Source organism: Molothrus ater, chromosome 3 (assembly GCF_012460135.2).
Source record: "Molothrus ater isolate BHLD 08-10-18 breed brown headed cowbird chromosome 3, BPBGC_Mater_1.1, whole genome shotgun sequence".
Taxonomy (NCBI): domain Eukaryota; kingdom Metazoa; phylum Chordata; class Aves; order Passeriformes; family Icteridae; genus Molothrus; species Molothrus ater.
This window is the reverse complement of record NC_050480.2, coordinates 64,153,836-64,170,390: the sequence shown is the minus strand read 5'-3', so window position 1 is coordinate 64,170,390 and position 16,555 is coordinate 64,153,836. Positions and strand designations below refer to the sequence as shown.

At 37.5% G+C, this 16,555-nt stretch overlaps 1 protein-coding gene across 1 annotated transcript in view; it reads right to left on the bottom strand.

The window, feature by feature from the left end:
• Positions 1-946: 946 nt before the first annotated feature.
• Positions 947-16,555, bottom strand: part of MAN1A1 (mannosidase alpha class 1A member 1) — a 139,581-nt gene continuing 123,972 nt past the window's right edge. Inside the window, exons 9-12 of the mRNA XM_036380555.2 lie at positions 11,585-11,804; positions 10,564-10,736; positions 5,123-5,238; positions 947-4,475 (exon numbers count right to left, since the gene is read on the bottom strand). Of these exons, the coding sequence (XP_036236448.1) occupies positions 4,349-4,475; positions 5,123-5,238; positions 10,564-10,736; positions 11,585-11,804 (636 nt within the window). The 3' untranslated portion in view covers positions 947-4,348. The remainder of the gene's footprint in view (positions 4,476-5,122; positions 5,239-10,563; positions 10,737-11,584; positions 11,805-16,555) is intronic.

Genomic DNA, 16,555 nt, shown 5'->3' with positions numbered 1-16,555 from the left:
CTCTAGTTCCCTTTCCCTCTGCAGAAAACAAACCACACCAAGCATCCAATTAAGGAGAGTGAATTGGTTGAAATTCTAACCCAGGCTTGTGTTTACATCTCTTCTGAATCCCAGTCTGCAGGAAGGTTTGCATTAGTTTATGTTTGCCTTTGTCTAGTCCTGGGGCCAGCTGCAGGAGGGCACTGTCTCCTGACTGCCCCAAGGACTTCACTGTGTAGCTGAAACTGCTGCAAAAAATCTCAGAGCTGCCCTCAAAAATGATTTAAGCCGGTCTAATGAGTAAGTCTTTTGACAGAAATTGATACTACTGAGACTGTTCTGTAAAACCACAGCAGTTTATTTCAGTATCATCTTGGGAGGAGGCTTTCTACTAAACAGAGAAAACAAGGTTATCCAGGAGGTGTAGCTGTTATTTCAATATTTAGATTGGAAATCTTAATGTCCTTCTGAAACAAAATATAGTTACAGTTCCTATGACAACTGTTTCCCTCTCCTCTGGAGCATGGGCTAACGACAGGATTTCATTACATGGTCATGTAACAGTGGGCACTGTGACAGCCTTGTCATCTCCACTGCGCTGTTGGCTCCTAAATGGCATTTAGCTTTGCCCACTTGTGTTGTGCAGAGCATGAATTGTAGTGACTGACCTTCACTGTGCTTATTGCCTGCCACCTCCCACTTCCCAGCTTCCCTCTTTTCATTAGCAGGCTCGTTTTCTACCAAAGTACATTTGGTATGCTGAATTTTATTGACAAAAAAATCCTAGAAACTTATTTCAGTGGTAGAAATTCTATACACTGACATTAATTAAGAACAGCATCTTAACAAGTACACGGAGTACTGACAAAAAAATTGGTGAGTACAGCAGCTAAACCAGAATATGCAGCAGATTCCTATAGTTACTTCTGGCAACACACGTAAGAAAAACTATAACCAGTTGAACAGATATATTAAAAGACTTTATTCACAATAGAGAAATTTTTACAAATATAAGTTCTTAAAAATTAAGCATCTTGATCTATTATGTATTCCGTAATTTCAGTTTATATAAAGATGAAAAGACTAAATGGAATATGTACAAATCAAAACCAATTTAAATACATGATAGAAATGGATATGTATGAAGTTACCATAGAAACAGTGAGCTATTGGGCATTGCAAAAATCTGTGTATAACCAACACATATGCAATATTTATCTCACAAACAATCAAAAAATTTTTTTTTCCCCTGTGACACAATGTTGGTGCCATTTAAAGGGATCTACCTCTTGGGATCCAACATATGTAGATTTAAATGCATTATTATGCTACAAAGAAGTGGAAGAAGTGTAGGCAGTGCATTTATGTAAAGATAATGTGTCCATGTCACTGTCTTCTCCCCCCTGCCACCTCCCCCCCCGCTGCCCCCAATAATGAGCAATTTCTTTTGCCCTTATGAATGACTGGGAACACAAAGTCACCATCACTAGCCACTTCCATGAAGTGAGTTAAGTGAATGGGAATTAAAATGCATGTTACCTTACTGATCTAACAAGCAGTGGTAAATATGAACTGTTCAAAAATGATTGGTCTAACTTTGGTGTTTTGGGGTTATTTAAAAACAAAAAGAAAAGTTGATATATTCTCAGTTTATGAAAAGTTTTTTTCTTACAGCTGGCAGATCTACACGTTGTACAATCTTCTCGTCTACTTACATTACTTTACAAAAAGTACAGTATAGTGCAGTTTGTACATACAACCTGAATACCAATACCACATTAAATTTGTGCTCTTTCAGATCATCCTAACTCCCACGCTAAGGAAAATTCCACGCTATGAAATGTCCATTTTACAAGGAAACAACCATGATGCTTATATTTAAGTACATAAGACCCAATGCACATAGAGCTGTGTGACTGGAGCCTGCTTTTGAAACGTGGAGACCTGTCTGGTTCTCTGCTCTTCCCTTCAGCTTGCTAAGTACCAGCAACATCAACAGAGAGAGCTGGGGGAAGCAAACCTTGGTTAAGAAAACCATGTAGAAAGTGGCTTAGAAAACACACTTCTCAAAGACTGTTTCTGTCTGAGCTTTTGTAGTTATTTAACTGAGATGAGGTCTAAAGCAGCACATACATGTGAGGGGCAGTAGCAGCAGGTGACCCACTAGGCATAACTAAGAAAAAAAATAATTATTATTACATGTTAAAAAGAGAGGAAATATTTTGGTTTTATTCCACAGCTATGGTGATTCAGGGGATGAAAAAAAATCTCCTTTATAAATACTATTTATAAAGAAATACAATGAAGTATAGTCCTCCAGTGGTACAAATTCTGGAGAATCAAAAGCAGCAGAATTTCTGATTTTCAACAGAGGAGAGAGTCAAGACCTCATCCTTGCTTGGCTGGATTCAGAAACCTGCTGTGCCATGAGGGAATCCATGCTTTAAAAAAGAAGATAAAAATTTAAAAATACAATGGAGCACAAAGTTTTGAACCGCTGTGCCTGGCTCTGTGTGAGCAGGCTATACCTGCACATCCATTTCTATCCATTCTCCCAGTGCTGGGTGGCCCAGGCTCACCAAGGTGCCCCAATAACTCTCATACAGGACTGGCCAGCTCTGCCAAGCCTGTGCTGGAGCATCAGTGGATCCTTGCCTTGTCCCCTACACCAGTGTCTTTGGCAGCTTGTGGGGCATGTGCCATCTCCTCAGTCAGCAGGGGAGGCAGTGCTGTCCTTGCAGACTTGAGGGCAAGCTCTAGCTGCTATATATAAAAGTGTAATTAGTTATTTTTGGCTTCTACCTAAGAAAACCTCCACTGCAGACCTCTATCAGCATAGAAAAAATGCACTCTAAAGCTTAAACAAATGTGTTCCCTCAGCTGTGATTAGCAATGCTGGACATGTGAGCTATCTTACTAAATGCCATTCAAGAACGTTACTCTTCAGAACCAGGTTTGTTCCACTGCAGTCCAATCAATGAATAATGTTCTTTCTCAGAATGGGAAGCCAGGTGTTTCCTACCTGAAACGTATGGAAGTCATCCCATCACTAAATGAAAACAGGTGGAGTTAAAAATCATGGAAACCACTTCAAACCAAGTAGAAACAGGAATTAATTGTGCCTCATTTCTTTTTACCTTTGGTGATGCCACAGAGTAAAACGTTTTTGGCAAAGCTGTTACCTTTCTTAATAAGCCAGGCCTCTACTCGAAGGAATATTTTTTAAGCCCATTGCATTTCTGTTACTTAAGACAAGGCAGTGTTGTCAGAAAGTTTTAGTTCAATGCAGGATAACTTCCTCTCTGAATGACTTCTCTTCTTTTGAGGAGGCAGGTTTTCTTCAAGGCATCTGAACACTCATCTTCATTCATACAGATTCATCAAACTGCTTTGTGACAATTAACCACCAAGCCTGGTGGCAAGTCTGGACCTACCTAAAATCTTTGCAAAAGTAACAGAAAAACAAACAGACTGTATCTGATATAATCTGAACTTGCAGGAAAATGTTGTTGAGTGGATTTTTTTTTTTTGCCAACCAACCAAATGAAAGCTACTGGACTAAATATATAAAGAAGGTTAATAGTCCCTTTCTTAATATGAAATGATTACCTTATTTTACTTCATAGTAGCTTGACTAAAGACATAAGAATAACACCACCTAGAAAAGGGAGGAAACAATTTATTCTATTACAATATTCTAATCAAAACCTGAAAAACTAAGGTCTGCTAACTAATGTGCTAAATCCATAGAAACTAGTTTAATCTAACTTCAACTTATACTGCAGTTTCAGAGTTGGGTCTGCGTGAGATGAAAGTACCCCTATGTCGACTTCATTGACAGTGAAATACATCAGATACTCCAGCAAGTGATGATAGACCCGCATAAGAAGAGGCTGTCACAGTCACAAGATTTGTCCTGGATGACACACAAAACAAACTAACATAGAACATAAAAAAAGAAAAAGAAAAAGCTCTTTATACTTAATTCAATATGGCTTTTTGCAACATGGCAAAATATTACAGCTTAAAGCATACATCTCCTCACAGAGGAGAGAAGAATTTTGCAGTCAAATTAAAAGCATAACAGGAAACAAGTAACTTGCAGACCTTCTGCTTTTTGGCCAAAATCACACTGCAGCCTAACAGAATCTGGGAAGATACCCTATTTCACTTCTAAGAAGGTATTAATCTGAATTAGAGGATTAAGGTTTTATCATAATTAATAGGGTACATTCATAAAAATTTACTGTTAAAGAAAACAGACTGCAAAACACTTGATTAAAAAATTTAACTTAGGAATTTAAAACCAAATCATGTGCCCTAGTCCTGGAAATGTAAGGAATGAAACAAAGTATAAATTAATCTTAATCTATTTCTGGTTTTCTTCTTTATTCCCATCATCTTTGTGAAGAACAGGGAGAGGATGAGCCTCTGTGTTGAAGACCCAGTGTTCAAATGGAAGAAGATCATCTTCAGAAAACAGCAAATATAGGTACCTGGCAAGAAAAAAAAAAGCAGGAAATGAGACCACATCAGGGAAGTGATTTTCAGGAAAACACATAATAATTCATATTTAATTTACTTGAGTATTAAACTTCCTGTTGAGATGGCATGACTGATTTTTTCTTTCACAGCAAAAAAAACCTCCAGAGCAAAAGAGATCAAGACAAAAGTTTAATCTCATAAAAAATTTAGGAGATCTTGATAGATAATGAAAGCATTTGATTTTTTCTCGTAACAGGCCCTGCATGCTTTCTGTGGAAGTTGTTTTGTCTTCTTTTTCTAAAGTTTTAAAATGAAAATATGCAATATAAGCCTATTATGTTCTCTGCCTAGTCAATTTGTTTCATTAGTGCTGGCATATATAATTAGATCCTATCAAAGACAGGAGAAGCAATGTCTCAAAAACTATCAAGTACCTTTATCAGAAGTAAAGATAATTTGCAGAAGTCAGGAATTTAGTTTATTGACAAAGATTGGAAAAAAAAATGCAATTTTGCTTCCTGTCACCTAAGAAGAGCTCTGCTATTTCACTCAGATTTTGTTACATGAGAGTGTCAAGGGTACTAATGATAAATACTTATTTGTAAAGATGATACACAGAACTATTTCACATTAATGAAAGTCAACTTTCTCAACTTACTTGAGTGTCTCTGAAAGGAAGAAACTTTGCTGCACATCATCATGGCTTTCATGATTGTTATAAACATCTCTAAGGCCAGAATAGCCACCGTCGACTCTGCAGTGTTTTTCCAGTGCCTGAAACAGAGAAGAGAAGAGAAGAGAAAACCCAAATCAGTGGGATTAACAAAATGAATAATATGCCAGTTTTTCTGTTTGGCAATAAAACTAGCAAAAAACAATTGCCACAATTCTTCTGATAAAGAGGTGAAAACTTGGTAAATGTCCAGACAGAAAACTCTTTTAAAAAAAGACATAGGCATACCGGTCTAATTTAATATTCAGGAAGAGAAGCAAAATAATGAATGAATAAAAAGTGAACAAAAACCAGCTTTCAGAAGGAAAGATGTATTGATATAAGGATTTAAAGACATATGGATTTTCACTTATATTCTTTTTCCTCTTTTTAATAGGAGTAACGATAGCCTTTCTCTCCCAATCTCTCAGCCTTTGGAAATTGTGTTACCTATACCTTTTGTGGTCATATTTTGGTACTTAAAATGATTGTGACATAATTGAACACCATACTAAAGATCAGTCTTTTCCTTACCCCCTGCAAATCCCTTCAAAAAAAGGAAAGGCAACTCTTCATTTTCTGTGTAAGTTATATGGCTTCTCTTGGCAATTACTGAATTTTTCAATGGGAAACCATTGATATTGGGCTCTGAATGAATTTTTCTTGTTCAGCAGTCATATTTTTCTTTGCTACCTCTCTGAAAAAGCTTTGTCTATTACACAGGCATAGATAGAAAGCCGGGACTTAACACAACATAATTTAGCTGTAACAGTAACAGTGTATTTTTCTCTAGCTATTTTCCAAACTCTTTATTCAGTTAAAAGGTGTAAAACAGGTGACTGATTCCTATCTCACAATATAAAGGAGTACATGGGCCACCTTTTCTGCCCACAGAAATGTCCTATATTTATGAAGGAGAAAAAAGATCAGATGAAAAGCATATATAAAAGAGCAAAAAAGATGCTGGAATTGTAGAAGGCATATACAGTGAGACTATTTAATAAATTTTGTTGCTTTTATTTATATTAGGTGTTTGCAATAGAAAGGTGGTACATCTATGCATATATATGAGCCATAACTTCTTTAAATACACTGCTATCCAATACCTTATTTGAATATTGGTTATCTTATCACTACTATATTTAAAATATTAGTTAATAGGGTTTTTCTTTATAATTTATGTATCTAACGAGGCTACAAGTATTCTTACTCCATTCATTTTTCTTCACTTTTACAACAACTCTCTGGTATCAGACAGTATAAGGAAGGAGTAAAGAGAATTTAAGATGATTATATTTAAAACTACTCATTATTCAAAACCAAATGAGGAAAATGTTACTTAACCCTAAATAACTTCCTGCAATGAAAATGACAGCAAGGATTGTGGATGGCTGCATTCACTCAGGACCAGACTACTGTGAAACAAGGTGTTTTCTGTGGAGATGGTATTGGAACAACAACTTTCAGGCAGAAATACCTGGGGCTTTATCCTCCCCAAGAGAGAGCCAGGAGATAACTGGTTCCTCCCTTTCTGAAGTTACTACAAATACCACTGAAGTGAGTACAGGATGTGTAGATTTTATTTAGGGAAAGATGCTGCATTTCAAAACACACGAGCTAAAAAAGGAAGGCAGAGGATATATCTAAACCAGGAAGAATAAGTATTTTCTGAAGACAGATGGGACTAAGAGTCACTAATAATTACTGAAGTATTCATCACCTTCCCCTGCTCTTTAAGATCTGTGTTTTGCTGTGAGTGGATATCCTAAATGTCCTTGATTTTTCTGGAGTCCCTGTAGCTGTGTGCACATATTTGGCTTGCACGTCAGGCTCTCCTTGGTTTTCACTGGAGAGTAAGCTGCCTATCGTATATTTAAAAGGGATTTTTCTCCAGAAGAGATCCTTTAAAGTATAACAGCCTATTTGTCTTTTCTTATGTGTCCTTAGGTTCTTTAATTTTCCTGGACACTTTTACTAAATGACAAATATACTTAAGTTTAAAGAAGTCATTTCCTCTGGCTAGTATTCCTTCCCTCTTGTCTACTTCAACCTGCAATGAATTCCAAATTCTGCATCTGTGTCTGGATTTTCAATGTCAAACAAAAGATAATGCTTTTCAAGGCACAGCAGAAGCAGAACTTGAAGGATAAGGCTACTGTGCAAGGAAATATCTGCATTCTAAACAGGATGAGGTAAAATAAAAGCAAATTGCATTTACCATTTATATGCTCTAATGTACTTTGAGCATTCTCTGAGTTCAGAGGCATCATAAAGGTTGCTGGATGTAAACTAAGGGGTTAACTTGCCCATGTTTGCCTTCTGGTGGTATCTGCTTGATGCAAATATGAAGCATCTCATCCCTCAAAGCTCCTTTCCACCTAACTAAAGGAACAGGACATCCACCTGCAGGATTAGTAGGATTAAAAGGCTCTAGGTTGTCAACCATCCTGGCAGTGATGGGCTTTTGTGCCCTCTCCTGCAGTTTGAGAGAACAGTGATGTTCACAGTGATAGGGGTAGTGGTGGGCAGGAAGAAACAATCAAGCACATTTTAAATAAGTAGTTCTCAGGAAATGAGGGTGGCTAGGATCAGTTATGATACAGTAATGGAAAACATCAAGCACAGTGAAAACTGGCTGACAGTCTCAAACTATCATAAAGGGGAAAACAAAGGAAGTGATACAAATTTAAAATATGTGCCACATTTATAATGCAGAGAGGGAGGCTTTCATGAGCTAAGCTGATAAAACCTTTCTGACTCAGTAACAGTGGATATTGCTGGTGGTCATAACTGCATTTTCTCCAGCTGCCAAAGTACATACAAAATTATCTTGGACTCAAAGCAGCAAAGAAAATTCACAAAGAAAAAAAGGACAGGCTATAGCATATTTTAAGTCTATAAAGTTAGAGAAAGACTTAAGAGACTTGTCAGAGAGTTTAGAAGTCATGACTCTAAACCTGCCTCCTTTTCTATTACAAAGGCCCTGGGAAAAAACCTAATGAGTTCTTATTGCCAGAGTGATGAGTTAAAAGTGGACATGAAACACATGCAGAACAACTTTTTTTGGACGAAACCCAAATGGTCTGATCGTTAGTTTCCTCTTTTTTCTTGTTTCAATCTCAGGTTCCCCTTTGTGCTGATAATTAAACCAATGGCTCTCAGTGGTTGGGGGTTTCCCCAAGGACAGAATGGGTCTGTAGCTCTTTGGAGCAGCATTAAGGAGCAAGAGGGAACAGAATTTATGACATAGTTATGGCAAGCTAGCATGATATGTGCTGTAACAAAAAAATACTGTATTAGGTGGAGCTGTATGGCTACAAACACCAAGAGAGAACGGAAAGAAAAAAGATTTTAAACCTACAACTGACTGCATAAGTTCTGGAAAGCTGCAAGATTTGTTTTTGTGAAACACCCAACTGCACGTTTGGAGAGTGGAAGATGTGCCCTGGGCAGAATGGGACCAGCTGCATCTCCCACACCCATCTGGCTGTGTTGGAGCCAGATTGAGAATAACCACAAGAATGTTAAACAAGGGACACGTGGGGAGTGAGAAAGAGGTAAACAAGTGTACCAACTTGAAAGAAACACAAACAAACTGAACCAAATGGGTAAAGAATAATAATAAGGAAAACATTTCAATTGTTTATAACAATGTTATCAGTGTGGCCAGTAACAATGAGTCAGGAGAAACATCTCCTGGAGAAGGAACAGTTGGCATTGCTGAAGCCTGATGGGATGACTTCCACAAACAGCCATTGTAAATATGCCAATTATAATCTGCATGGGAAGATTCCAGTAGTAAAATGTGTGCCTATGGGTGGTATTAGCAAAGAAGAAAGTAAGGGAACAGCCCTCTAAATTAGAGGTTTTAAAACCCAAATTGCTTTGGAATTAGTAATTCAGAAGCATATTGTTTCAGGGCCCCCCAGAGCCAACACCTGCGGGAGGCAAATACAATGCCCTAAATAACTGCTCTCTACCTAGCTGAATACAGTGCTCAGTGCAGGCAGGGAACAATTGTGAATATTCAGGCAAGAAGTTTGAGAGTATAAGCAGAGGTAATACTACTATTCTTTTTTGGAAAGCAGATTTTGCTTTACATTTAATTCCTGGAGGATATCTAATTACCTGACTTGAAATAACCTTTTTTCCACAATGCTCAACAGCATTTGCACAACATTTCTGATATGATCAATATCTACACAGTGAATACTGGATGCATTTAGAGATCTTGGTTGCTGTGGAGGGAGTTGGGTTTATGGGGTCATAACCCAGTAACAGCTCTCTAGTAGGGTCCCTTAGGGATGAGAAATTGGGAGGGCACAAGTCTACATGTTCTACCCTCAGAGCAGAGCAACCTTCTATAACTAGTGGTGTAAGCCCCTCCAAGAAGGTTGTAATCATACATTTCTAGAAACAAGGAGTTGGGTAAACTGAAAACCAGGATATTTTTGAAATCCTGGAAAGCAATACCTCTGCACAAGAGAGGTCACTGTCAACAAAACACTGCAGAGAGTTTTGATTTTTTTTTCATTTCTCTTAAGTACACAGAGCCAGAAAAATAATGTTCTTCTGCTTGCTGTATTTCCTGTCAGATGTCAGCTAATTTAGCAAGGGCAATGTCAGTGTGAGGAGGACAGAAGTGAACTCCAGAGAAGTGTAATAAGGACCCATACCTCGAGGATGAAACGTGGTAAATCTAAGGCTCTCAACCTTAAGAGTAAGGATGATTAACCTCTGAAATAAGGTAAACAATGGATTTGGCAAGCCCATTCTTTGCAGTGCAGACCAGCTGCCCTTTTGGAAGGCTTGTGCTAGACAAACACAAATAGCTAGGTTCAGCATGACTGCTTGAAGCTCAAAGGCCAGTGGGACAAAAAATTCAAATCTCTAAGAGATGCTGCCATTTAGGCAGTTTTGTCCATATAACTTATGTTTCTTGAAAGTGACATGGTTTTATGTTTGGTACTGTCTAGTCCTTCATCCTGGCCTTTGCCACCTTAATTAAAATCACCTTCATACTATTACTGAAAACACATTTCATAAAACTTATTTCCATATCCAAGGCTCAAATCTGACACATGTATGCACTTTCCATTCACATGCAGCAGCACTCAACATCTGGGACAGTACATCCAAATGTGACCCCTAATCCTAGAAGTATGGAGAAATCACAAGGTACTTTTCTATTATACAATATCAACAGTTTTTGGTTTTGTCAAAATGTCATCTATTTGGCAAATGAATTCCTGGAAATCTGAATTGATATCCGTGATTTAAAATAAATATTCAGCTTCCAACTGCTGAACAATGTCCAGCTATCATTCAATAGCTCACTTAACAATATTACTAGGATTTAACAACAAAGGAGTCCAAGAGAACATTACCTCAACAGCTTCCCATCCCCACTCCCTGTACTTTGGATCGTGAGTGAAGCGCCACATGTACATGTAGGTCTCTATGACTTCTGGTCGGAGGATGTAGTATTTTTCATTTTGTCTTGTAGCAATGGCCTCAACACCACCATCAAACCTGAAGGCTTCTGGTCCCAGTTTCATTCCTAGCCAATAAAAAAGCACAGACTAAAATAAAGGCATTAAAAAAGGTTCCAAATTATGTAACCAAATCAAACTCCCCAAATTACCAAATCAAGCTAAGCTTTTATGTGGCACAAAGCCAGGTTACCCAGAACAATATAATTTATGAAAGATACTGCAGCTCCTCCTGGTTTTGATATTTTATAAATAATTTGGAGTAGGAGAGAGCTGTTCTTCACCAATGCCTTAAATGGCAGTTTCAGTTTAACCAGTGATGCTAACATTTGCATTCTGGAAGACTTCGTGTAACTAGCAACAAGTGAAATTTTGCCTAAAAGATGAGGATATTTACTTTTCTATATCAACCTGGAAAATACACTCTGGGACATGAAATGCTGCCAGGGTTATTTCTATAAGAAGATGATAAAATCCAAAGAAATTTCCTGTACAGAAATCCACTTTCTTTGTACAATTCTATTGTTTGCAGCATTGCATCAACAGAACTGAGTGTAAAATGTTCTTTTGTGCATAAAACATGAGTAATACCTATGTTGATGCATAAATGAACAGTCCTTCTATTACTTGTATTCAGCTATACAGAAATTGGCATAATGAAAGAACCTTGTTAATTACTGTTATGTAACTGTCACGTCAATTACTACAGTGAGGAGATACACTTCAGGTGCACAGAAATTATTTATAAAAGAGAGCAACCATTTTAAAAGCTACTCTCAAAGCAAGGCAGCATTTGCTCAGAAGGGATGAACACTTCTCACTGTGCTACAACTTTCATTCAGCTTTATGCAAAACCACCAGTGGCTGCCTTCATGGGGGCAAGCAGTGCAGCCAGACTCTGCAACATGGTACTCACGCGTACGGTCGTAGGATTCATGGCAAGTCCTGGCAATTTCAGCACCCAGCTCGATGTGGTGGCCTGTCTTGTCACTTGGGGCTCCATCTGCTCCCAGAGCAAACATGCCCCCAGCAAAACAAGTGAGGTGTCCCATCTTGTGTTCCAGCAATCCGCCCTTCCATTCAGCGATGTACGTCAGGCCCCCGCTGGACTTTCGGATGAGGTGGGTCTCTATGGCCTGCAGAAGGACACGACCTCAAACCAAAGGCCCTTTGGTAAAGTACAAAGGACAAAGCTGTCCTTGTATGTTGGTCGTTTTTGCTCTGTATTGCCTTTGCTCATAAAGTGCAATGGATAATAGGAGCCAGCATAACTTCAAAGTCAGCCAAACCAAGGCAGATGAACATACATTAGTAATGATGACTAATTTTGCTTCAACTTTGAGCAATTTACAGGGTAATTTTTATAACAATGTTGGACAGACCTACCAAATACACTTCAAATTTTGAAATATTTTATTTTTTCCCCCTTTTACATTGAGCAGTTTCAGGTAATTTAGCATTCAATAGTAATTTAACTTTCAATAGTTATTAGCCATCACTTCAGGTTCTGTATTTCTCATTTTAATTCTGACTTAAAGGAGGTGGTTATTGATATAATTTCATGTAAATTATATACAGTCATAACTCATATTAAAATACATGACTCAGTGTGTGCAGTGAATGATATTAGGCCTCTGAGACTAGATGGCATTCCCAAAGTCCAATAGGTTTCCCCTCCCAAACTGAAATCCTCCACTTATTTATCAAGAGCAGGGTCTCACTGAGATCTCCTGGAAAAAAAAAACCTAAGCAGAATAAAAATACAGAAATCTAGAGGGAACTGGAAGCTGATGATGTTAGCAATGCATGGTCACTAATTACAAAATCCAGGAAGGCAGCCTGCTATCGTGGGAGGAACAGAATTAAAACAAGAGAGGAGATGCAGAAGAGCACATTAATTAGAAGCCCACAAGGAAAGTAAGGTATTACTCTTTAAAAGAACTAATGGAGAGGAGAAAACTTTGTCATACATTCAGCTATCCATTAGTGCTCTGGTTGTCCTGTTGAAATCATAAGATCCAGAAACAGTACTCAACATGCATTATATAAGGGAAAAAACATTAAAAAATATCACTACAGAAAACGATTAACAAAAAAGCCAGGATTTTAAAAAAAGTTTTATAAAGAGAAAGTAGTGATTGTAGTAATGCTTTCCCCCATTTAAGCATTTGTAAAGGTTGTTCCTATAAGCATGAAAAATCCTCTCTAAATTAGAAACAGCAGAATAACTGTGGTTTTTACATACTGTTTTTTTTTCTGCCAAGAATGTCACATTGAAAACTAGACTTTATTTTCCAGTAATATGAGTGCAAAGCACTTGGTAAGGATGTTTTCTGCCCAGATCCAGAGCCACTACAAGCTCAGAAAACTCCTCCGCTCCTTGTTTCCACCTTTATTGCATGCTTTTACTACTAGGTACCTACTGGAAAACATACCTAAATTTTAAAGCAGAAGTGAATAATGAAAATTCCTGTGCTTTAAACAAATTCTTCTTTAAAAAAACCCTGCATAATTTAACCTATAAAAAGAGGAATTAGATGTGAAAGGGGAAAGGTGAGAAAACACACAATAATTTTGCAGGAAATAGCTTTCAGACCTATTTGGGCATTCTAACAATAAGCTACCTAAAACCAAGTTGAGAAAGGAAAAACTTTAATGACATTTCATTTAACCTTTCAGCATGGTATCTCCCATCTCACCAAAACAACAGTTCTTAAAATAGGCAATAACTCTACTGGTCACTTAGCTGTTGGATCAGAATTTATTTAAAAAGTAAGCAACCATTAAAATAGATTGGTAACTAAATTTATCTATGTTGCATTTTTTTTTTTGAAGAAATGACTGAAAACCAGAATGAAGTATTACTGTATCTGCCTGACATAACAGCAATGATGCACTTTTGAACTATATTAACTAGACCAGAGTTGATTCTTGTAGTATAAAAATGGATTTTGTGGTACCAATTAGTGTTGGTAAGTTTTTTCCTCTTTTGGCTCAAGATTAAAGTTCAGGATGAAAAAGGATGACTTCCAAGAGTTTTAAAATTATTCTAGCAAACTATTTGTTAAGGAACTAACAAATTGATGTCGATTGATACCAAGAATGTCACAAATTAAAAATATATTTCCAATTTAAGTATTCATGTTTAGTAAAGCAAATCATCTGTTTTATAAATGGGGCCTATTAAGAACTAGTACATATTTCTATAAAAAGTTATTTTCTTATGTAACCATCTTATTTAAAGCTATTTTTATGAGGTAGTTATGAGACATATTATAGACACTCAGATTGTCTTGTCATGCTTTGTACCATCCTGGGTCCCTGGCTGCCACATAATACCTATGCAGTGTGTATGTCTTTGTTAAGAGCATGCTAGGTCACTATGCATTTTTACCTAAACCTGAAAGCTGAGGTTTAAGACCAGGATAGGAAGGAAGGGTTATGTTCCCGTAGGGGAATGCTATTTGCTATCTGCAGTGCTTTGGGTGCAGTTCTGGCAGGGAAATCAAGTGAGTAAAACAAGTTATCATAAAGGAGAATATGTAGTGTAGTGACAAAGATCCACCCATGTGAAAAAATCTGGTACAATTAATTCTGATTTTCATACTTAAAACAAACTTATCTTTATTTTGATATAATTATGTACTCACTTCAAGAGACACATCTATTTGAATTGCAGGTCTATTTCAACTTGCTCCCCAGCTACAAATAATTCCTTCCTGCACTCTTTTCAGATCAGGTAGAGGGATGTAGCACCTCTCCTATGAGGAAAGGTTGACTGGGATTGGGATTAGAGGTGGTTTGAGATGACCTAACTGCAGCCTTCCAGTACCCAAAGGGAGCCCACAGGAAAGATGGAGAGGGACTTTCTTTACCAGGGCATGTAGTGACAGGACAAGGGGGAATGGCTTCAAACTGAAAGAGGGTAGGTTTAGATGAGACGTCAGAAAAAAGTTCTTTCCTGTGAGGGTGGTGAGGCACTGGAACTTGTAGCCCGGAGAAGTTGTGGATGCCCCATCCCTGGAAGCTTTCAAGCTCTGAGCAAGTGAAAGGTAGCTACAAATATATGTCACCAAAGGGAGCAATAGCAGATGCTACCTGGGAGTGGAAAAAAAAATTGAACCAAAGAAATGGAGACAACCTGATTTGAGGCTGTAGTGGATAGAAAAGGAGGGGGAAACTAAAGGTAAATAAACATTTTATGGACATTTAGAGAAATACATTTACTGCATGTAAAGCTGTATGGTATACAATATGCCCATAAGCTCTTAGAGCCAGAGTAACTTTTTACAGCTAATACAGTTCCTGGCAATTTTTCTGTTTTAGCTTTTACCTAAGGCTTTGCTTACATACCTCATTGCAGTAAAGCCTTCAGCCAATTACCTTTTTCTCCATCTTGTGGGAAATGATTCCTTCGACACAACAACCTGTATAAATGCTCGTGCACTCAATTAGAAACACTAACAGTGCTTTTTACTGTTTGAATTGTGACTCAAGTGCTCCTTGCATTACTACTGGCATCTTTCTCATGAGTTTGCATGTTAAAATTATGCCCTTGCCTATCTGTCACAGTGAATGAGACATTAGGAATGGTTTCAACTACAGGACTGCAAATTGCACATTTGTGTAATCTCTGTTATTGCCAGAATAAAGGAGAAACTCTTCAGTTTTTCCCAACCTGATTTCCTCGCCCTCCTGCCCTCATTGTTAAGGCAATATGTTTTGTGTTCTCTGCTTATCAGCTTGTTCCTTAACCTATACTTTACACTGCCAGTTCTTAACCTTGCAAAGTTAAGCAGAATTGGACCCTCCTAATAAACAACCATTCTTCTTCATTCAATTCCTTCATGTCTTTAAGCTTTTCACACATCTTAAATGATGTCTTCACCACACCCTTCAGTCCATCCCTGACTTGATTTTGTGGTTGCAAAGTTCTTCATTTACCCTTTGAGTTGTTTAGAATGTATGGTTTACAGGGGAACATGGAAGACCCAGAACTGAATCACCTCTCTGTTCAAATGAGTTAAAAACTAATCAATAAGCTTATTTTTACAGGGGTTCTCTGGTGGATTACACTGACAGGTAACAAAAACCCTAACTGAGATGCCTGCAGAGCACAGGTAGAGGCTTCTTAGGAAAAACAATCTGCTCCTCAAGGCTGCTCAAATTCTACATAGACATGTGCCACAGAAGTGTTAACTCTGCTGGAGGAGCTGAGATAACAAATTACAAACCTCAAACGGCAATGTGACCTCACAGTTCTGCTACCTCTAGCTCTTGGGCATCTTACCTCTCCTTTTACAGCATCTTCTTAATTATGATTAATGAATTTCAATGATTACTGCTGTTTTAACAAAACCCAGGTGGTTTCATTTCCTGCCTCAAGATGTCACTGTAGCTGGAGATAAAACTGCTCAGCAAGACAGTTCCATATTTTGATACCTTAATAAATTTGAAACTTCAGAAATATGATTCTAAGTTTCAAGGGTTTATAATGTCTGTTTTGGGGATAATTACAACTCTGCAGGCGTCTTCATAACAAAGCAACATAAATTATCTCTGTTCAAACTTTTAATACATTTTTCTTCCCCTAGGAATTTTCATAAACAGTATTTTGATCATTTGAAGCAACCGTGAGGATGAAAGAGAATTCTATCGTGTTATTTCCAATAATTCAAAGATGTATAATGTCAATTGCTTACTTATTTTTTTAATATTTACAGCTTGCACCAGTACATTTTATTGCTTTGAAACAGCACAGAGCAGCAGGTCAGGATTACTGGAGATTTACATTCTGTGAGTTTCTAAGTAAATTGCCTGCTTTCTTGTTACTTTTTTACTTCCCTTACATTTTCTGTTTTGTTGATCTAATGCAATAGATACTTTT